Source organism: Schistocerca nitens, chromosome 8 (genome assembly GCF_023898315.1).
Source record: "Schistocerca nitens isolate TAMUIC-IGC-003100 chromosome 8, iqSchNite1.1, whole genome shotgun sequence".
NCBI lineage: Eukaryota > Metazoa > Arthropoda > Insecta > Orthoptera > Acrididae > Schistocerca > Schistocerca nitens.
This window is the reverse complement of record NC_064621.1, coordinates 177,872,243-177,895,264: the sequence shown is the minus strand read 5'-3', so window position 1 is coordinate 177,895,264 and position 23,022 is coordinate 177,872,243. Positions and strand designations below refer to the sequence as shown.

General features: G+C 43.0%; 1 protein-coding gene across 1 annotated transcript in view; it reads right to left on the bottom strand.

Annotated features, from left to right (window-relative positions):
- Window positions 1–23,022, bottom strand: part of LOC126198529 (bumetanide-sensitive sodium-(potassium)-chloride cotransporter) — a 603,867-nt gene that overhangs the window by 95,473 nt on the left and 485,372 nt on the right. The window contains exon 2 of the mRNA XM_049934924.1: window positions 2,481–2,631. Coding sequence (XP_049790881.1) covers window positions 2,481–2,631 — 151 coding nt within the window. The remainder of the gene's footprint in view (window positions 1–2,480; window positions 2,632–23,022) is intronic.

Genomic DNA, 23,022 nt, shown 5'->3' with positions numbered 1-23,022 from the left:
TGTTTTTCAGAATTATTTTAAAGCAGATCCATAATTATAAATTTGCAATACTTCTTTCATGGAATAGCTAGAGACTGATGATCACAGATGACAATACGCAAGTAGCATCTTTCAAAATGAAGAACAGTAGGTGACCAATATAAGAGCAATTTGGTTGAGCTGATAGCTGTGCCTAAACAGTGATACCATGGACATGTAAGTTCACAATAACTCCTGGACAATTGTAAAAAAGTGAACTTGACCCTTTTGGAGCCTACAGCAGATCAGGACATGATCTGGTGCACACTGAATTGCGAGATTGGGACGACTGTTGATAGGAGTCATCAGTTTTCATATTAGATAAGAACCGACAGTCCAATGTGTTTTTATTCCATTTTATTTTATGAATGCTACAAATGAACTGGTATACTTTTTAGTGTTTTAGCTTCATGAGCTGAGTCTGGCAACCTGATGAGATTATTGTTCCTTGAAATGCACTACTGAGTAGGGCATAGAACATAAAATGGTTGGATGCTACCAGTCATTACCATTAACATATAACACCAGCTGCCTCACATTCTCAAAATGAATAATATTAAACAGCATTGCTACACCTGATACCATTCATACAATGTCTAATCAGTCCAAGTACCTTATAGGTCTCCCATAAAATGTCAATAGTATGACATCATTATCCCCACAATGCTCAATGAATTTGTGTTGTTAAACATGTTACACAAATACAAAAAACTCAAATGGAATAAATGTTAAAATAAGAATTTTATACACAGGTACTTCTTCATCCTCATAGGACATCATTAGTATGAGTTCCAGATAAAAATAAGCCAGAAATGATGAAGGCGCATGTACAGCACATTCAAAAAGATGTTTACAAACTGACATGGCACACTGGGCATACAACAAGGATAAGGTCACAAACTTCACAAGAGGGTGGTACAGTCACGAGACAGTGTTGCTATACAGACACAGGCAGAGCACAAAGAGACCTTCACCATTCACACTGTGGAAGTGTTGATACTAAAATGGCTAGCTATACATATTGCAAAATGGCCAAGATGCATTTGATTTATAGTGCGGCCAAATGCAATGGACAGGAAGCTGTGTGATTGTATCATGCAAAATATCCCGATAGAAAGGTGCCATGTCACACATTATTCACCACACTGCATCACCAAAAGTGCACTACTGGCTCACTGTGTGCAGGAGCTTGACACTGGTTCCAATGAACAACACGGCCAGTTGTAGTGGAAGAAAGCATTCTCAAAAGGGTATAGCATACAGCATCAACAAGTGCATGAGGTGCATTCGGCACCACTGTTATGCCCCAACCTTCCATCTGGTGTATTGTAAATGACAAAGGACGGCATCTGTTTCATTTCCAATGCATCCAGGCATTACAACTGGGGGACTACAATGAGCTCTTATGATTTGCATGAAAGTTTCTGCAGGTATCTGTTGCAAACTGAAGCTTCACAGCAAATGTCCTCTTCACCAATGAGGCCACATCCTCACTCGAGGATGTGATGAATGTTCACAATCCGCATACACGGGCAGATGTGAACTCACATGCTACACATATGCATGCCTCACAACATAGATTTACCTTTAACATGTGAGCTGTCATCACCAGAGACTGTTTATTCAGCCATATATTCTCCTGGACTGACTTGATGGTCACATGTATCCCATATTTCTGAAAGAGGTTTCTGCTGGACATGCTGAATGATGTTCCCATGCCTATTCATTGCTTCATTTGATTTCAGCATGCTGTGAATTTCAGCACACAAGTGAGGGAACATCTGCAGGCAAGCTTTCCCAGCCACTGGATTGGCTGTGATGGACGAGTCACATGTCCACCACAAGAACCCAAACTGTCCCCAATCAAATTTTTGCTGTAAAATATCTGAAGGGACTCATGTATGAAACACCTGTTACAGTGCCAGAGGACCTAGTGGCAGCAGGATGTCTTCAAGATACATCAGGTGTCCTTGAGAAGGTGTGGTAATCATCAATGCAGCATCGATTGCAGGCATGACTCAATGCATGTGGACAAAACTTTGAGCATCTCCTGTAATGAGTGTCCATTTGTAGCATGTGACTAAATAACTGTAACACCGTTCAGTAGCCCTGGATAGCCTTTGTAAACCCCGATTCCCATGTGATTATTGATCCTTCTTGTATGCCCAACATTCGATGTCAGTTTATAAACTTTTTTTTTAATCACCTTGTATAATATTGAAGTATTAATTACAAGTAAATGCCTGATGAAATGATCATAGCTTTGAAAAAAGGTTGAATACAACATATTGCTAGACTGCTAGAATGAAGTTCTTCTAGCACACAATAATAGAAAGAACTGATTCATATGATTTTCGGGACAACATAGTTAGAACACATTCAGATATTAAAATAGATAACAGTTTCAAAATCATTACCTGTACAACTAATATAGAGTAACTTTGACAGATTACATTACTTACCAATCCCCGCTTGTCCAACAACCCAGGAGAGACGCAAAAAGAGCATAACACCCCATATATTTAAGAGATTCCGGACCAGTACTCCTTGAATCCAACCAAACTTGACCTGCCCTTCCATTTCGCCAGGGAGACTGGTGGGTGGAGCTGAAGGCTGCATGGACAAAGAAAAAAGCAACTGTCATTGTTTTATCCATCACTGAGAAATATTTATATCATCTCACTATATAATTCACGTTTCACAAACATCATAGGTAGCCTCCAATGTTGTCTGAAAACTTCCCTATGTTTCTTCTCTTGCCCAGATATGATCTTACTTTCTCTTTATATTTTATTAACCTGTCATTCACACACTTTTTGCTGCAAACAAGATGTGTTGATTCTACAATTTTTCAATTGCTGTTGCAAAACTGCAAATATAGTATCACTGTACATAGCTTAGACAGACAAAAATGTTGAAAAGCCTGTGCTAGAGCACCAGAATGTTACAGACTTGAAAGCAGAGGAATTACAAAAAATAAAATAATATCAGATGCAGCAGTTAGGGTATTTATGCATATCAGATGCAGCACTTAAGGTATTTGTGCATCTGTGTAATCATAAAGAGCTGCACATTCTTCCACTGAACAGGAAGAGCAATAGATTGTTAGATAATGGTATACTCTAGACTTTTAGAGGGAGTCAAAGGGAAAAATATTTCTAACAGTGTTACAGCTTACAAAAATGACATATATGACCAAAAAAGTACTTTCATTTATAGAATGTGTCTGGATATAGGGATGGGGGAAGTTTACAGTTTGTGAATAACTGCAGTAATTCAGTTATGCATGATGTGATGACTACATCACCACATGTGAATTCTGATAAATAACAGTGAATCATAGTGCAAACCTGTAATGTAGAAGCAACTTCATCCATTTATTAAAGAACAGATTATGAAGGCTCAGAGTGCTTGTCTCTCAGTCTCAGATATAACTCCTGTCATAGATCTGACACAGTTGAAATGAACAAGAACTTGTCAACAGAGGGAAATGGATGTGAAGAGCAGCAAATGGCTGCTAGTCAAGAAATATGCCAGAGTCAGTAGTGACCTGCCACTGTGTACTTCCTGTCTCGCATGGTTTTGTACAACACAAAACACAAGGAGAATGCCAACAGACTGATTGGCAAACTAGAGCAATGTTGATTATTTTGATGAGTCATTGGTTTTAATATACTCTGTACTGGAGCACATACATTTCTTGGGTGAAGTAAATTAGGCCCTAGATGTATCATGAATTGTGTTGAGAGTGATGAGTGTTTGGTGAAGACTTGAGTACATTGCAAGAAGTTGGATCCCTACTATTTTAGAGGAATACAAAGCAATTTCATCACAACTTTGGAGAATTTATGTATTTGAGAATTTTGTACTACTTTGCATACTCTTGTAGACATCTGTGGTGGTGACGCATCATCTAGCCATTACATACACCCATCGGACTCTTAACTGCTCGACTATGGAGGCTGCAGGAGTACCTACGTGCTCTTTGGTAGGTATTTTGTCCAGAACAGATTTTTACTTGCAGCAGTGTATGCAACGTTTTGAGGACTCAAAATGTCCAGCCACAACTCAGGGAACTTCTTCACGGCTTCAACTATGTCAATGACCCTCTCCTACTTCCCAAACTTCACTGGAGCCCTCCTGCATACACTATTTGATCAAAGGTATTCCAATACCTATTCATGGACATTAATGTGGGGTTTGTCCACCCTTCAGCTTTATAATGGCTTGGACTCTACTGGGGACACTTTCAATGAGGTGTTTAAATGTCTGGGGGAATGGCAGCCCAATCATTCTCAGGACCCAAAACCGGAGAAGATATTGATGTTGGGCACTGGTTCTGGAGCACAGTTAAATTTCTAACTCATCGCAAAATTGTGACATTGCATTTAGGTTGCAACTCTTTGCATGCTAGTCCATTTCAGAATAATTATTTTCCACAAACAGTGCATCACAGATGGATTGTATTGCTGATACTATTATCACCTCCAAACTGTTCCCCTACTGTACACAGTATACAATGCCCTACAGTGTGTTCAAATTTTTCTGCATGTAGCATTTTCTTAAGCACAATAAGGAGTCCACACCTTAACCATGAAAAACATTTCAAGTGCATATCACCACAACTTCTGTACTTCACTGTTGGCAATACTTATGATGGCAGGTAATGTTCTCTGAGAATTCACCAAATCCAAATCTTTCCATCAGACTGACACAGGATATAATGTGAGTCACCACTCCAAATCATTCATTTCAAGTCATCCACTGTCCAGAGGTGTCACTCTTCACATCACCTAAATCATCATTTATCACTGCTTACAGAAATGTGTGTCTTATGAGGAGCTGCTTGAACACTGTACCCAGTTCTGTTTAACCCCCTAAGCGTCACTGTGCTAGCTGGACTGCTGGTAGCATTTTGGAACTTATTAGTGATTCCTTCCACTGATTTCATGTTATCTTTTACAACACCCTCTGCAATGATTGATCGTCACTTTCCACCAATACATAAGGTCTGCCAGCTCTTTCTTTACCTGTGATCGTTGCTTCACAGGCTCACTCAATGACATCACCAACAGTTGTGTTGGGTAGCTTTAGAAGGATTGAAATGTCCATGATGTATTTATTATTCAGATGACATCCAATGACTAACCCACATTCGATTCACTGAGCCCTCCGACAATCCATTGTGCTGTTACTGATTCTCTAGTGACAACACAATATTTACTCCTTCCTTCACACTGGTGGGTCCAACTCTCGTGACACCTACTGGACAATTCTGCATTACACAGGTTTTCCCGTACTTCTGTTCAGATAGTGTACTTCGATGGACTAGTATTCCTCAAAGAAAGGATATCGTGGAGAAATGGCTTGTTTCCACAATAAAAAGCAGCTGTCAGAACAGAAGCAATAAGGAAATCATGGCTCATTCCTAGACAGCTTAGTCAGTAACACAAAACACAAGGTTCTGGGTTCAGGCGTGTCTGAAACACAGTATTAGTCAGTCAGGCTATTTCAAAACATCTTTCGTCCTTTTACATAGTCATTATATGATTATTATTTTTTCATGTACTTTTAGGTGTTGTTTTATTGTGAATTTTGTGTGACATGAGGTCTGTGAGCACAAATTGGAGTAACTTTTTGCTTAAACTTCCTGGAATATTAAAACTGTGGACCAGATTATGACTAGAATCTTGGAATTCGTCCTGAGCTATCAAAGCACATCTCATGACTCACCCTAACAGCTCCGCAAAACTTCTCCTGCACATCTATTCCGTGGAAATGTTCATGGTCACTCTCTTGGCCAGGGCACTGCCACACGAGTATGGTCGAGAAAAATGTTTTGCACGTTACATGCCTACATTGTCAACAGCTGTTCTTGATAATGCCCCCAACATTTTGTTGCTGTGGGCAAGATGCCTACTATAGCAAAGTAAAGGAGGAGATGATTAGCTTCAGAATCAAAACTTTGAAGTAAGTGATAAATTTGCAAAGGTGGAGCTTATGGATCTAATAAACAACAGCTCCCCTATACGAAAACGATGAGCTGGCAAAAACATACAGCGATACAGTCATTACGCTGGCACCTTGTCACTGCCGTTTCAACCGAACAGAATTCGTCATCATCATCACCATCCTTTCAAGGATTGGGTTATCGCCTGTTCCTAACTCGCAAACAAAATCATTCCAATCTTCCAATATCTCATTTCCTATTCGGTTAGTGGTTCAGGATCTTCTGGGGAATTCTGTGACCTGGCTTTCATGAGGTGTCGTCTGCAATTTTCTCGAAACTTTTGAAGTTTTTCATTCATGTTGAAAACATTTAATTCTAATATCTTCATTTCTAATCATGTCTCTTCTTGTGCAGCCCTTCTTCCTCCTTCGGAACCTCAGCTCTGCTTTTATTTATTTATCTTTTAAACCCGGCTTTCAATTCAGTAGGATAACTCAGGAACTACCGTCACTTTAAAGATTTCATGGTGGTCTCTCTTTTTGTACTTTATGGCTCAACATTTTGCTGATGGTACCAGGGACAATTTGGATCTTGTGTATTAGATTTTGTACAGACCCAAATTAAAGGTTACGCTACCAGCAACAATAACAAAAGAAATTACAACTGCCCGCAGTCGAGGCACTCTATAACGAACTTCTTAGGGAAATCGGATCTGACGACTGGAAGAATGCCGTCATGAAATGGATTCGCATACTGTGAATATGTTTTAGCATCAGCTATTTGTGACAAATGAAAATATGTGCTGAACCGGGCCTCTCACCCGGATCTCCAACTTGTCGTGAGTGGTCGCCTTAACCACTTTGGCTATCCGAGAGCGCAACCAGTGCACTCCAGACCTCCGATGTCGCGCAGTCGCAATCCAAGTACTCGCACGTTCATGATACTAAGCATAGGACGACATATGGAGGTTTGAACAGGCACTGGAGCGTGCTCGGATAGCCGAAGTGGCTAAGGAAACCGCTCATGACATGTGGGAAATGCTGGTTAGAGTTCCGGTCCGGCAAAAATTTTCATTGATCACAAGTAGCTGACGCTAATACGAGGGCAGTTCAATAAGTAATGCAACACATTTTTTTTCTGAAACAGGGGTTGTTTTATTCAGCATTGAAATACACCAGGTTATTCCCCAATCTTTTAGCTACACAACACTATTTTTCAACATAATCTCCATTCAATGCTACGGCCTTACGCCACCTTGAAATGAGGGCCTGTATGCCTGCACGGTACCATTCCACTGGTCGATGTCGGAGCCAACGTCGTACTGCATCAATAACTTCTTCATCATCCGCGTAGTGCTAGTGCGTCCCACGGATTGCGTCCTTCATTGGGCCAAACATATGGAAATCCGACGGTGCGAGATCGGGGCTGTAGGGTGCATGAGGAAGAACAGTCCACTGAAGTTTTGTGAGCTCTCGGGTGCGAAGACTTGTGTGAGGTCTTGCGTTGTCATGAAGAAGGAGAAGTTCGTTCAGATTTTTGTGCCTACGAACACGCTGAAGTCGTTTCTTCAATTTCTGAAGAGTAGCACAACACACTTCAGAGCTGATCGTTTGACCATGGGGAAGGACGTCAAACAGAATAACCCCTTCAGCGTCCCAGAAGACTGTAACCATGACTTTACCGGCTGAGGATATGGCTTTAAACTTCTTCTTGGTAGGGGAGTGGGTGTGGCGCCACTCCATTGATTGCCGTTTTGTTTCAGGTTCGAAGTGATGAACCCATGTTTCATCGCCTGTAACAATCTTTGACAAGAAATTGTCACCCTCAGCCACATGACGAGCAAGCAATTCCGCACAGATGGTTCTCCTTTGCTCTTTATGGTGTTCGGTTAGACAACGAGGGACCCAGCGGGAACAAACCTTTGAATATCCCAACTGGTGAACAATTGTGACAGCACTACCAACAGAGATGTCAAGTTGAGCACTGAGTTGTTTGATGGTCATCCGTCGATCATCTCGAACGTGTGTGTTCGCACGCTCCGCCATTGCAGGAGTCACAGCTGTGCACGGCCGGCCCGCACGTGGGAGATCAGACAGTCTTGCTTGACCTTGCGGCGATGATGACACACGCTTTGCCCAACGACTCACCGTGCTTTTGTCCGCTGCCAGATCACCGTAGACATTCTGCAAGCGCCTATGAATATCTGAGATGCCCTGGTTTTCCGCCAAAAGAAACTCGATCACTGCCCGTTGTTTGCAACGCACATCCGTTACAGACGCCATTTTAACAGCTCCGTACAGGGCTGCCACCTGTCGGAAGTCAATGAAACTATACGAGACGAAGCGGGAATGTTTGAAAATATTCCACAAGAAATTTCTGGTTTTTTCAACCAAAATTGGCCGAGAAAAAAATGTGTTGCATTACTTATTGAACTGCCCTCGTACATATTCGCAGCATGTGGATCGACTTAATGATTTCCACAGCTGCAAACTGTCAAGCACACTGCATTGCATTAAGTGTAATTTACTGCATAAACACATACACTGTCGCCATTAATTATGGAAAGCAGTCAATCACATGCAGCACATTATAGAAAAAGCAAGGCAGACTGAAAGCTATTTTAAAAAACCGTTACAGGAAATTATGTCGTTAAGTAACGACAGTGATAGCGCCACTTCAAAAATGTCTGACACGGACGAGAGTAATGTCAACAGAGTTTCTCCATTGTTATCACAAAAAAAGATGCACAGGCTGGTTCAGTTGAATGTTCGTAAGTATGCAGTTACAGCATCTACATAGCAAAACTACGTTTTATTACTGCTATGAATTTTATTTATTACTATTAATAAGAAGGTGGTTATCAACAGCTGTGTCCGAATGAAATTCATCTCAGGAACTCAGTCTTAATTGCTCAAAACAATTTCCGCTCACTGCCTGCATCATTGTAATTGCTTCAATACTAAGGTAGTATATTTTGTTGTCACTATTCTTCTTACCAAACTGGTCAGTTTCCTGGTCTCGATTAACAGCCTTAATTCTCTTATTTTAAAAATAAGCAGACAGTTTGGTCAGAAAACGTAATAACATGTTAAGCATAAAGTATCGCTCCGCTTCTCTCAATGAAATTAAACGGACAACTGCTGATGGCCTCACGCCCTATTTAACTCAAATTATCTCGCGTCATAGATGTCCCAATGAAAATATGATGTATTCTTAAGATGTTCTTCATGTAATGTGTTCACCTAAATTCAATAACAAAAAGTTTCCCGCATATAGAAGATATATAACTCATTAGGAAACGCAATTTCGTACATTCATAAACTTTTTGGCCACAAATAAGACTAAGATGAAAACATAATGCAGAAATTCTAGAAGACATTGATAGCAGTTCCAACTTTGGAGATAGAACAGTTTGCGAGACTGAGCGAGTTGAATGAAATCTAATCTACGCGTGTGTTCTGTGAGGGTCGTGGCAACTCAGGTCCGTGCCATCACATAATGCTGCCCAAGTCTCAATGCTGTGGTAATTTAGACCGGACTATAGTAAGCGCTCCTTGTAAGTAGCGCATGAAATTTCTCTTCAAATAACATTTCATTTGTAACGAGAAACAAACCTACGTTTTCCGTCGGCACCTAAGCAGAGGACCTACATTTTCATTCCTTTACAGTGGTGCTATTACCGTGATGGTAGAACATGTGCGTAAAAGTGTTCAGAATATAGGAAGGAACATGATGTGACAACGAGAACTGGATCGAGCCTGCAGGTATGTTTAGCCTGCCTAAAGATAAAACGACTGGTAATGTAACGCAGCTTCGAGTACTAGTCTTGGCACAAATTATCATCTGTCTCTTCAGACAAATTTGGGGGTAGTCAAACAAATTAATTATGACGTCGGAAAAATCAAGTTACGTAACTAATCTTTTGATTGTTTGTAGGTACATATCTGTAGCCTTGGTAGATATTGAAATCCCTGCGCCAAAGAACGTAGCACGCCATTAGAGGAGCCAAAATAAAATGGCGCAGCCATTGAGAAACTGTCGTAAGGTAGTTAGTTTTCGCCACCAGCGGAAGTTTTTCACCTGTGTTTAAGCAACCCGGACTACTGAAGAAGGCATCTGGCGTAGCCTGACACGTCTGCAACATTTCCCGCTGCTATCGAAACTGAATTACCGCAAGATAGTTCACCTTTTTCAGCAGGCCGCGCCACATTGTTTTTTTCTCCCTCATCTACTAGTGTGCTGCGGTACCATGTGTACCAGCACTGCAGACATGTACCTAAAAACAAACACAAAACAATTTCATAACTATTTTTCGAGATAATAATTAAAACTTCACGATAAGCACCACATTATTCGAATCATATACTGCTTCCAAGATGACAACTGTAATGAAAATGGACTGTAAAGGAGACTATCGGATAAACGTTGGTGCACAGAGATAACAAAATGTTGTGAGATGCTCGCCTTCCAAAACTCTTCGAGGCGAGGACTTCCCATCAAAGTTCAACTTATTCGTATTTAACGTTGAATATGATAATGTTTGGGACCACAACGATGAAGTCACTACAACGAAACATCTGGAGATTTTCCTGGTAATGTTTTCCAGATTCCAACCATACCATATAACTTATGCTATAGGACTCGGCTCCCTTGAACTTAGGCTGGTCGAAAGAGTAAAAGGATGACTTTCGAAAAATATGGTTTGAAACGTAAACATCAATATCGGCAGTTTATGGTGAGACAGTAGCAACGTCAGCACAGCTGAATAAGAGTGATACAAATTCTTTGAAACCTTTTTAGAAATGCGCCAACTGCTCTGACACTCAATTAAGGTACTGTCCAAGGAGGATGATCTGATTAAAAAAGGTACAGTTTCGAATTACGAGGGCTGTTCAGAAAGTAATGCAACACTTTTTTCTAAAATTAGGTTGGTTTTATTCTGGATTCCAATACATCGTTTTATTCCCCACTCTTATGACTACAATACCTGTTTTTCAATATAATCTCCGTTCAATACGGCGGCCTTACGCCAAATTATTGGGAGGACCTGTATACCCGCATGTTCGACGTCGGGGCCAACGTCTTTCTGCATGAGTAACTTTCCCGGGAGAAGTGGCGCGACACCACTCCATGGACTGTCGTTTTGTTTACAGTTCGAAGTGAATCAATATTTTTCGCATGTGAGGATTTGCGACAAAAACTGCCACGATTAGCCTCGGAACATGCAACAATCAATTTCGCACATGTGACCCTTCGTTCCAATTTATGGTCTTCTGTTGGGCGGCTAGAAACACAGCGGGCACACACATTTGAATATCCCAACTTGTGAACGAGTGTGTCGGCACTGCCAACAGGGACGTCCAGTTGAAGAGCGAACTATTTGATTGTGATCCGTCGATCACCCCGAATGAGACTATCCCAACGTTCCAACACTGCAGGAGTCATAGCTGTGTGCTGCCGGCCGATGTTTCGATGATGACAGATGCCTCGCCCAACGACTCACCGTGCTTTTGTTCACTGCCAGGTTTCCGTAGACGCTCTGCAAGCACCTATGAATATCTGCTATACTCTTGTTTTCCATCAAAAGAAACGCAATGACAGCTCTGTGCTTGGAACGCACCTCGGGTACAGACGCCATTTTGAAGGCGACATATAGCGGCGCCACCTATCGGAACTTCCTGAAACTCTACCGGCTGAAGCGGGAATATTCGACGGTGTTCCACAACAAATTTTGCAACTTTTCAACCGAAACTGAAAGAGTAAAATAAGTGTTTCATTAGTTATTGAGCGCCTCTCGTACATCGAGCTGCTTCTTCAACAAAACCTGAAAGGTATTACGGATGCAACAACTTTTCTTTACATTTTCGCACTGTCGTGGAATGAAGCATTGAAACTGATTCTCTACGACGTACTTTCCAAACAGGACCAGCTAAATCAGAATAAGATCTTGACAAGACGGTTTGGTCTAAAATTACTTTACCGAATCAGATGTTCTTCTATGGGCGCGGGAGTCGAAAATCGGACTGTGTCATTTCTGAGTATGCTTTAGTAACGCCCCGCTCGCAAGTCCCACTTGGCTTCAAAGCCAACCTTTCAGCTTGTCTGGCAGAGTTTTCCGCCACATGCCAGACGATAATGGCGCGCCGGCTGTGAAATATTTGCACAGCAGGAAGCCATTAACACTTCCAGAATGCGGTCGCCCTCGTATTCTTTTCAGTGGGCTGAACTTCATATTCCTTTAAAGGCAATTGAGTACAACATTTCTTTATTGCGGAGCAAGCATATAAATCCTATGATTTCTGAGAACTAATTTCCTTCTTCGTAACGGCAAGAAGTTTCCTCTGGCAATATTCCCTGTACCCGGCGAGCCTATACTTCAGGATGTCTAATGATGACCTCTAGCGATTGCAGTCGGCATCACTTCGCGGAGGTCAGGGGCCCTGACAGTACTCTCCAATTATCAAATCATTAACAACAGCAGTCAGTTAACAAGCTACCCCATCCGAAAGGTTTTTATTTCGACTTACAACTTCTTGGACATAGTTCTTACCCCAAGCCATTCTTTCTGATTGCAGAAACGATAACATTGTGCAGTCCCTTATAGGAATACATTCCAACAAAAGAGTCGTCGTTAATGTATGATTACACGATTATCACTGAAAGCAGTCATATCCGTTAAACATCTGGGCGTATGCGCATAGAACGAAATAAAGTGTAACAACCACATAAATCTAAGCGTAAGAAAGGCAGATACTAGTCCGTGATTTACTGGAAGAACCCCCAGTTAGTGTAGACCACCTACGAGGGAGGTAGCTCACAAAACCATTATTTGACCGATACTTGAATACTGCTCGGCAGTATGGAGCACTTACCAGGCTGGGTTAATAGAGCCGGCACAGCGATCCTCTCTTTTGGCGAACAGACGTGGTCGACCAGAAATTTGGAGATGAGTGTGCCTAACCCCACTTCCCATGCTGTCCAACATCAGGCCACTGTTATATACGAATGCCCCACAATTCTGGATACTGTACGATTCAACGCGGCCAAATGGAGACCCACCATGAGGTCCATTTCAAACTCTGTCAAGTGCTGACAACGCTGTCTCACACGTGTACAAGGCTCCTGGTGTCATTCATAGTGATCACTCAAAATCTTATGATGTTCGCGGCCTTTCTATATCCTACCAGCGCTGGTAAAGACACTGGACACGTACAATGCTAATGCAATCTCGTGGCCACTCTACCTGTAACAAAGGACTCCAAAAATAATCATTTACAAATGCGCCGATGGTGTGTACGAATACGAAGTTAGATTGACATCCGACCCTGTGTTCTGGGTGTTTCACTGTTTCACCTTTTTCACACTGTACACTGAAGCGCCAAAGAAACTGGCTTAGGAATGCGTATTCAAATACAGAGATACGTAGCCGGCCGGGGTGGCCGAGTGGTTCTCGGTGCTGCAGTCTGGAACTGCGCGACCGCTGCGATCGCAGGTTCGAATCCTGCCTCGGACATGGATGTGTGTGATGTCCTTAGGTTAGTTAGGTTTAAGTGGTTCTAAGTTCTAGGGGACTGATGACCTCAGCAGTTAAGTCCCATAGTGCTCAGAGCCATTTGCACCATTTTGAGCAGAGATACGTAAACAGGCAGAATACGTCGCTGCGGTCGACAACGACTATATGAGACAACAAGTGTCTGGCGTAGTTGTTAGATCGGTTACTGCTGCTACAATAGCAGATTATCAAGATTTAAGTAAGTTTGAACGCGATGTTATAGTCGGCGCACGAGCGACGGGACACGGCATCTCCGATGTAGCGATCAAGTGGGGATTTTCCCGTACGACCATTTCACGAGTGTACCGTGAACATCAGAAATCTGGCAAAACTTAAAATCTCCCAAATCTCTGCGGCCGGAGACAGATCCTGCAAGAACGGGACCGACATTGAGAAGAGAATCTTTTAGCGTGACAGAAGTGCAACCCTTCCGCCAACTGCTGCAGATTTCAATGCTGGGCCATCAACAAGTGTCAGCGTGCGAACCATTCACCTAAACATCATCCATATGGGCTTTCGAAGCCGAAGCCCACTGTAGTAGCCTTGGTGACTGCACAACATAAAGTTTTACACCTCACCTGGGTCCGCCAACACCGACATTGGACTGTTGATGATTGCAAACACGTTGCCTGGTAGGACGAGTCTCGTTTCAAATTGTATCGAGCGGATGGACGTACGGGTATGGAGACAACCTCATGAATCGATGGACCCTGCATGTCAGTAGGTGACTGTTCAAGCTGGTGGAGGCTCTATAATGGTGTGGGGCGTGTGCTGTTGGAGTGAGATGGGACCCCTGATACGTCTAGATACGACTGTGACAAGTTTGACATGTTTGTAAGCATCCTGTCTCATCACCCGCATCCATTTATGTCCATTGCGCATTCCGACGGACATGGGCAGTTCCAGCAGGACACTGCGACACCCCGAAGGTCCATAATTGCCACTGAGTGGCTCCAGGAACACTCTTCTAGTTTATGGCTCCAGGAACACTCTTCTAGTTTAGACACTTCCGCTGGCCACCAAACTACTCAGACATGAATATTACTGAGCGTATCTGGGATGCCTTGCAACGTGCTGTTCAGAAGAGATATCCACCCCCTCGCACTGTTACGGATTTATGGACAACCCTGCAGGATCACGTTGTCAGTTCCCTCCAGCACTACTTCAGACATTAGTCCAGTCCACACCACGTCGTGCTGAGGCACTTCTGCGTGCTCGCGGGGGCCCTATACGATGTTAAGCAGGTGTACCAGTTTCTGTTCAGTGTATTACGAATACTGTGTGACGAACTGGGAAGCTAGCGATGCGGCACGGTTAATAAGGGGGAAGAGGGTTGGGAGGAGGGCAGGGAGTAGAATCAGACTTCTTCGTCAACAAGAGGTACAAACAGGTATCTTAACGAAATGTAACTCATCCGCGAAGGAAGTAGCTTATAAGGCGCTTGTTCGACCCAGTCTTGAGTATAGCTCATCTGTCTGGGATCCCTACCAGATAGGACTGATAGAAGAGATAGAGAAGATCCAACGAATAGCGGCACGTTTCGTCACGGGATTGTTTAGTAGGCACGAGAGCGTTACGGAGATCCTCAACAAACTCCTTTGGCGGACGTTATAAGAGAGGCGTCGTGCATCATGGAGAAATCTGCTATTGAAATTTCGAGAGAGCACTTTCCGGGAAGAGTCTGATAACATATTAGTTCCCTATACTTACTTCTCGCGTAATGGCAGGAGGAGAAATTCGAGAAATTTGAACCAAGACCGAGGCTTACCGACAATCATTCTTCTCACGCACTATTCTTGAGTGGAACAAGATTGGAGAGACCAGTTAGTGGTACAAAAAGTACCCTCCGCCATACACGTTTGCGGTGTATGATGCAGATGTACAACAGGAGGTATAAATGAAGATGGACAGGCATCGAGGACGAAACTTCAAGGTACGACATAGTCTGGTGTAGAAGCTGCCACATATAGACGACGGCCAGCAGTTGCGAGGTTTGGTGGCGGGCTGTGACGTGATGACTGCGGAGGAGTGCGCGGGTCAGGGGTCAGCAGCAGCAATTGTTCGGGTCACCAAGGCGCGCATAGCACAGGTGGCTGACTCACTGCCCCAACTTACGCCGACCACGGCTTTCTGGAGTACTTACGCAGGCAGAGAGAATGTTAATGCACTGGAAACGATGATTTGATCTAAGCTGACTCACTGCTGTCATTACCGCGTGGGTTATCGAGTGGTGATGCAACATAGCTTCGCCTTCGACTGCGAAAGGTACGACTGCCGATTGAAATTGCGCCTCCAGATCCGATAGTTTTCAAACGAATTGTTTATTCGGTCGAGCGACCTCGGGCTATCAAAAACGTACGAGTGACATTCAACAAGTCATGCAACACATTTTTTTCCTCCGCCCATTTCGGTTGAAAAAAATGCGGAATCTGTTGTGGGACATCGTTGAGTAGAATGTCTACGGAGAACAAAAGCACGATGAGTTGTTGAGCGAGGCGTCTGTCATCACTGCAAAAAGTTCCGCATAACTGCCCGATCTCCAGCGTGCGGCCGCCCGCACTCAATTGTGACTCCTGCCACTCAGTTGTGACTCCTGCAAAGTTGGAACGTGCGGACACTCTCATTCAAGGTGATCGATGGATTACAATCAAACACCTCTGTTGGTAGTGCTGGCGTACTTGTCCGCTCGTTGTGGTACGGATGGGTGTGTGCCCGCTGGCTACCTCGCTGCCTACCAGAAGACCGTAACGTGCTTCCGTCTATCTGGACCAATGAAGGATGTACTTGGCGGGAAGCAGCACGCGGATGACGGAGAGCTTATTGATGCTACGAGTCTTTGGCTCCGACCTCGACCAGTAGAGTGTTACCATGCGGGCATACAGGCTCTCCCAGTAAGGTGGCGCAAGGCCGTCGCTTTGAACGCAGCATATGTTAAAATGCAGTTTTGTAGCCAAAAGAGTGGGGAATAATATGGTGTATTGCAATTTTGAATAAAACCAACCTGCTCTCAGAAAAAAAGTGTGTTGTATCAGTAACTGAATGCCCCTCGGAACACCAGAGTCCAAGAGAATGAGTCGCGGAACTTCCACAATGTTTGTGCAACTTCGCTACTGTAGCGCTGCCAAGCGGCGAGCTTGTATAAACAACGGAGAATCGATTGTGTGTTGTGTACTGGAGTGGGACAGCACTTTCAAATGAAGCCTTATTTAGGAGCTTATTGTGGTGCTATGAACTGTAGCAGCAATCAGAAATATAATCCTCCAATTAACACTTTTTAGATTTCCATGGGATGCGGAGAGGCGAGTCGTGCTATGAATAACAAGTCCTCAATTTAGGATGGTTTGTTACGTGTTTCAGGCATGCGAGGTGATGTTTAACACATCAATCCACTCGTAGTGTTTTCAGAACTTCTGGTGCTACAAAGACTGGCAAGAATTTATCGAACTTTTCACGATGTTACTACTGCAGAAATGTCTGAATGTCTGAACGGTTCTTACATGCATATAAACATATCAGTCGAGAACGTTTGCAGTATTTGGCTTCGAACTTCAATTTCACAAAAAAATATATTTTTATCTTATTGAGTAATTACTGCATTGAATAAGAAAACGCGTAGTCCCTCTTGTAAGTAATTGTTATGGGTGTGTGTAAACTACCAAGAAATTGTTAAAATAAGCAGATCCAATGCTGAAACAAATAAATTGAAGTTATTTGTGAAATTATTGGCCTTCGAGACTTCGTGATTAATTTAGTGGAGGGTGATTGGATTCATTACTATATAGCAGATGAAACTCAACACGTCGTTCTTAACTAGAGGAAATAGAAATTCTAATTAATAAAACGAAACTTCCTGGGAGATTAAAACTGTGTGCCCGACCGAGACTCGAACTCGGGACCTTTGCCTTTCGCGGGCAAGTGATTACAGAGATAGACAGCAAGCCTCATCAGTTTCAATATATATATGTGGCGTTTTAATAGAACCTTAAGAGAACGAGTCAGAAAGAAAACAAAAATAATGTTTTATGCAGGTTTGACGGTGACGTATCTACTGCACAGGAGTGAAATTTGTCGTCTCACAAAGAATGATAAGAGCAAAAACCCAGGGAACTGAAATGAGATTTATAAGAAAAGTGTAAGGTTTCCCACGGCAAGACTAAATTAAGAATGAATAAATTAGATGAGAACTGAATGTTGAACGGATGAACAACAAACAGAGAAATATAGCAGCAAGTGGAAAGAGGACAGGAGCAGAATGTCAGAAGAAAGACTGGCGAAACAACTATTGAGATATAGGGCGACGGGTAGAAGAAACTCCAGAAGTGTGACCAAAATAAGATGGGCTGAGAAGACCGAACTGCAACGTAGCCTAATAGATGGAAGTTAAGACGATGATGAAATACGCAGCTGTAAAGATAATTTCGGGAGCACCCCAAGAGAGTGTTACATGCCCGTCACTGCATACAGTATTTTTAAGTGATCTAATGCATTGGCCAGCAAACACATTAGTCAAAAGAACCAAATACCAACATTTTATCTTTTGAGAGCCAAATTTTTTAAACTTCGACTATATAGGCACGTTCATTTTTATAAACTTAATTAGGGTACTGCTAGGCTGACTTTCGATAAAAAAAAATTAACCTATGCTCGTTGACGGAGGTTGACCCCTGCCAACTCTGTCATCGACACTCGTCTACCTCCTTTCGTTCATCCTCTCTGTATGTCCAAACAACCTGAGTATATCTTCCCCAATACTCGACACTTCATCATCTTTCACTCCGCAAATCTTTCTAAAATTAAATTAATACACTCTACTTAAAGCTTGAAGTCTTAGTTACACTATAGTTACATTCAACAAACCTTGATATCACACTTAATAACGATATTGTTTACTTATAAAATTAAATTATAAGGTATTCATAGTACTAAATTGTGAAAATAACTCTCAGTTTATATGATGGTGTTTTCAGTTTTAGACACGGTTGTTGTTTCTTATCAATAAGACGATTTCTCAATTTAATCTTGATAATATGGAATTGCCGCGCGCAGGGATGCAGATATTAACTACAGTTCTAGTGCTTCCAGCGGGGACACGCGCTCTGAAGTAATGTATTGTAAAACAGGATGCAAACATACGACTTGATGATACACGTTGGAACTTATCTTTCTGGATTTGTTTTCTCGTCTGAGGATAAAGACACGTAAACGCCAACTACTCAATAAGTCGTTACAGAGCTCTGGGCACAGATAAAACTACATAAAATAGCATGTAGAAATATAAGTAAGTAAAGGAGTCATATCTACAAGTACATTTATTTGTTATTACACAAGCTTATATTTCTTTGTCATTATCATCGTCTCTTTCACTTATTTTCAGCTCGGAACTCAGTTAATACTAAATCGTTTTCCAAATGATCTCTTGTGGGTTCATTATTAACATAATCATCTAATTCTTCTTTCACCCGAGTGTAAGCTTTTTTCACTCTTCTCGAGAAACAGTTCCATACTCTTCAATGGAATAGATATTCCTTCTACGGATTCATTTTGTGGAGCTATAAAAATTACCTCCAGTGTCTGACATCGAAGCGTTATCCCTCTCTCCCCCCAAAACTCACTGTCTCCAGTTTCGCAGACGCAGTGACAAGCAGCAAAAGCGATGCTGGTGGCAACGAGTGCGCCTCGTCTGGCAGCATCATGTACATTCCTGTGTAAAGCCACTGCTTCAAAATGGACTCTTCCAGGGCGAAAACCGACCTCTGCTTGTGGACCACGAAGTTTCATTCACACTGTACATGCGTGCCCACATGAGGTGTTTTGTAGAAGAACCTCACGCATGGGGCCAGAGGGCCGCATCTGATTCGCGAACCGCGATTTGCCGACCACTGACCAAGTGGATAACGCCGGAAGGTAGAGTCCGCGCACGATAATGTGGCCGATGTGCAGTGAGCAGTTTTCGTCCAAAGAGCTGGGCCAGTTCATTCCCTTGTTCGAAAGGGGAGGCTGACAGTGTCTGCCACCTTTCGGGCGGGCGGCGATTACAGAATCGAGGCACACGCCCTGCAATCTTTGCCAAACGACTTTACAGAAATTACACTACTGGCCATTAAAATTGCTACACCACGAAGAAATGCAGATGATAAACGGGTATTCATTGGACAAATATATTATACTAGAACTGACATGTGATTGCATTTTCACGCAATTTGGGTGCATAGATGCTGAGAAATCACTACCCAGAACAACCACCTCTGGCTGTAATAACGGCCTTGATACGCCTGGGCATTGAGTCAAACAGAGCTTGGATGGCGTGTGCAGGTACAGCAGCCCATGCAGCTTCAACACGATACCACAGTTCATCAAGAGTAGTGACTGGAGTAATGTGACGACCTAGTTGCTCGGCCACCATTGACCAGACGTTTTCAGTTGGTGAGAGATCTGGAGGATCTGCTGGCCAGGGCAGAAGTCGAATATTTTCTGTATCCAGAAAGTCCCGTACAGGACTTACAACATGCGGTCCTGCATTATCCTGCTGAAATGTAGGGTTTCGCAGGGATCGAATGAAGGGTAGAACCACGGGTCGTAACACATCTGAAATGTAACGTCCACTGTTCAAAGTGCGGTCAATGCAAACAAGAGGTGACAGAGACATATAACCAATGGCACTCCATACCATCACGCTGGGTGATACGCCAGTATGGCGATGACGAATATACGCTTCCAATGTGCGTTCACCGCGATGTCGCCAAACACGGATGCGACCATCATGATGCTGTAAACAGAACCTGAATTCATCCGAAAAAATGACGTTTTGCCATTCGTGCACCCAGGTTCGTCGTTGAGTACACCATCGCACGCGCTCCTGTCTGTGATGCAGCGTCAAGGGTAACCGCAGCCATGGTCTCCGAGCTGATAGCCTATGCTGCTGCAAACGTCGCCGAACTGTTCGTGCAGATGGTTGTTGTCTTGCAAACGTCCCCATCTGTTGACTCAGTGATCGACACGTGGCTGCACGATTCGTTACAGCCATGCGGATAAGATGCCTGTCATCTCGACTGCTAGTGATGCGAGGCCGTTGGTATCCAGCACGGCGTTCCCTATTACCCTCCTGAACCCACCGATTCCATATTCTGCTAACGGTCATTGGATCTGGACCAACGCGAGCAGCAATGTCGCGATACGATAAACCGCAATCGCGATAGGCTACAATCCGCCCTTTATCAAAGTCGGAAACGTGATGGTACGCATTTCTCCTCCTTACACGAGGCATCACAACAACGTTTCACCAGGGAACACCGGTCAACTGCTGTTTGTGTATGAGAAATCGGTTGGAAACTTTCCTCATGTCAGCACGTTGTAGGTGTTCGCCACCGGCGCCAACCTTGTGTGAATGCTCTGAAAAGCTAATCATTTGCATATCACAGCATCTTCTTCCTGTCGGTTAAATTTCGCGTCTGTAGCACGTCATCTTCATGGTGTAGCAATTTTAATGGCCAGCAGTGCACTTAGTAAAAAAATCAATTGTGCATTACTTATAGCTTTATACGTCAAGTTTATAATGACGTGCCCATAATTTCCTTAACGGTCATAGTTATTGTGGTATTTACATGGAAGTAACACACTGCGCGAAATTCGAAAAAGTTTGCAATGAGAAGTAGTGGTACAGGTTATTTTGTGTTTGGTGCAAATTACGCAATATGTTGCTGCGTATGAAATTTAGCTAACATATCGAATTTTGCTTAGACTTGGGTGGAGGTCTCTATCCGTCACCAACATCGAGAAAATTAATCTGACGTAGCACACTCATTTATGATCGCGCTGTGCCAGCGATAATGCCAGAATCAAATGTCTACAATATTCCTAATATTTCATAAACGGTTTGAAATATCGAAATGACATTTTGGCAAATTAAAGCATACAAAGACAAGAGTATTTTACCATATGGTTAATTACACTAACTACAGACTTTTTTTATGAAAGAATGTAATTTTTAGGGTCCATCGATAGCTGGTGAAGAGAGAAGTGCTATGGGTTTTGGAAAAACGTAAGCGAAGACATTACACGTTTATTTTGTACTCAGGATGTGCTTTTTTAGTAAGCTACTAACCTTACTTTTCCTCGGTTCCGCACTTAATAAACTTAATGGTTCTAGGTGCTTCAGTCTGGAACCGCGTTGCTGCTACGGTCGCAGGTTCGAATCCTGCTTTGGGCATGGATGTGTGTGATGTCCTTAGGTTAGTTAGGTTTAAGTAGTTCTAAGTCTAGGGGACTGATGACCTCAGATGTTAATTCCCATAGTGCTTAGAGCCATTTGAACCAATAAACTTAATAAACCACTGTTTCAGATTTCTCTCACGATTGCGTCTGCACAGCATGTTAGACAGGTGACACTATGTAAAAATTTTAACATGACAACAAGAGAAAAGAGTAGGTTTTATTCAAAATTCGCCACTCATGACACTTCTCTGAAAGTTACAAATTGTTAACACTCCAATGGAAAATAAATCGCTGCATTTTTAGTGGAATTATTTTTAGATACTAATCAAAGCAGAGGAGTCACATCTTTTTGAATGGTCTCGATGGAAGTCTGGGCGTGGAGGGGCTCTACTTAATACTTACAAGAAATGTGAGTGTCGTATTCGGTTTAGAGCAGCACTACCCCTCCAGCGCTCTGCATTTCCCCTACAGCACCTGCCTGTAACCCCTAGCAGTACTGCTCTCCCCACACACACCTTACCAACTGCGCGTCTACCAGCCACGGTATTCTGAACGGACTCTGAATGAGGATGTTCACAGGCGATGCAGTTATGTATAAGAGCGTAGCAACGCGAGAAGGATGTAGCGAACTGTAGGCAGACCTGCAGAGGATACAGATTGCTGCAGAGACTGGCAGTTGACCCTGTACATAAATAAATGTAACGTACTGTGCGTGAATAACCGAAGAGATACATCGCTGATTGATGAATCTTTGGTGAAAAATCGCTGGAAACAGTAACAATCCTAAAATACCCAAATGTAGCTGTAGGCAACGTTCTAAAACGGAGGACCACATAACAAAAATTATGGAAAAAACAAATGCCAGACTGAGATTTATTGAAGAATCTTAAGGGAATGCACTTTCTTCCGCGAAAGAACTTATAAATCATTCGTTGGACAGACTCTTGAGTACTGTTCATCAGTCTCGGAGAACCTTACCCCAATGAGTTAACAGAATAGAAGGAGAAGATCGAACGAGGAGTGGCGCGCCTTGTCACAGACTCGTTTAGTAACAGCGAGAATGTTTAGGAGATGCTCGACAAACTGCAGCGGCAGACGCTACAAGAGAGGCGTCGTGCATCAAGGAAAGGTTTACTGCTGAAATTCCGAGAGTGAGCGTTCCAAGAAGAGTCGGGCACCACTTCCTTCCGCCCACAATCGTCTCGTAAAATGACCAAGACGGGAACATCACAGAAATTGGAGCTCATACTGTTTACCTGCAGCCGTTCTCCACATGCGGCACTCGCCAACT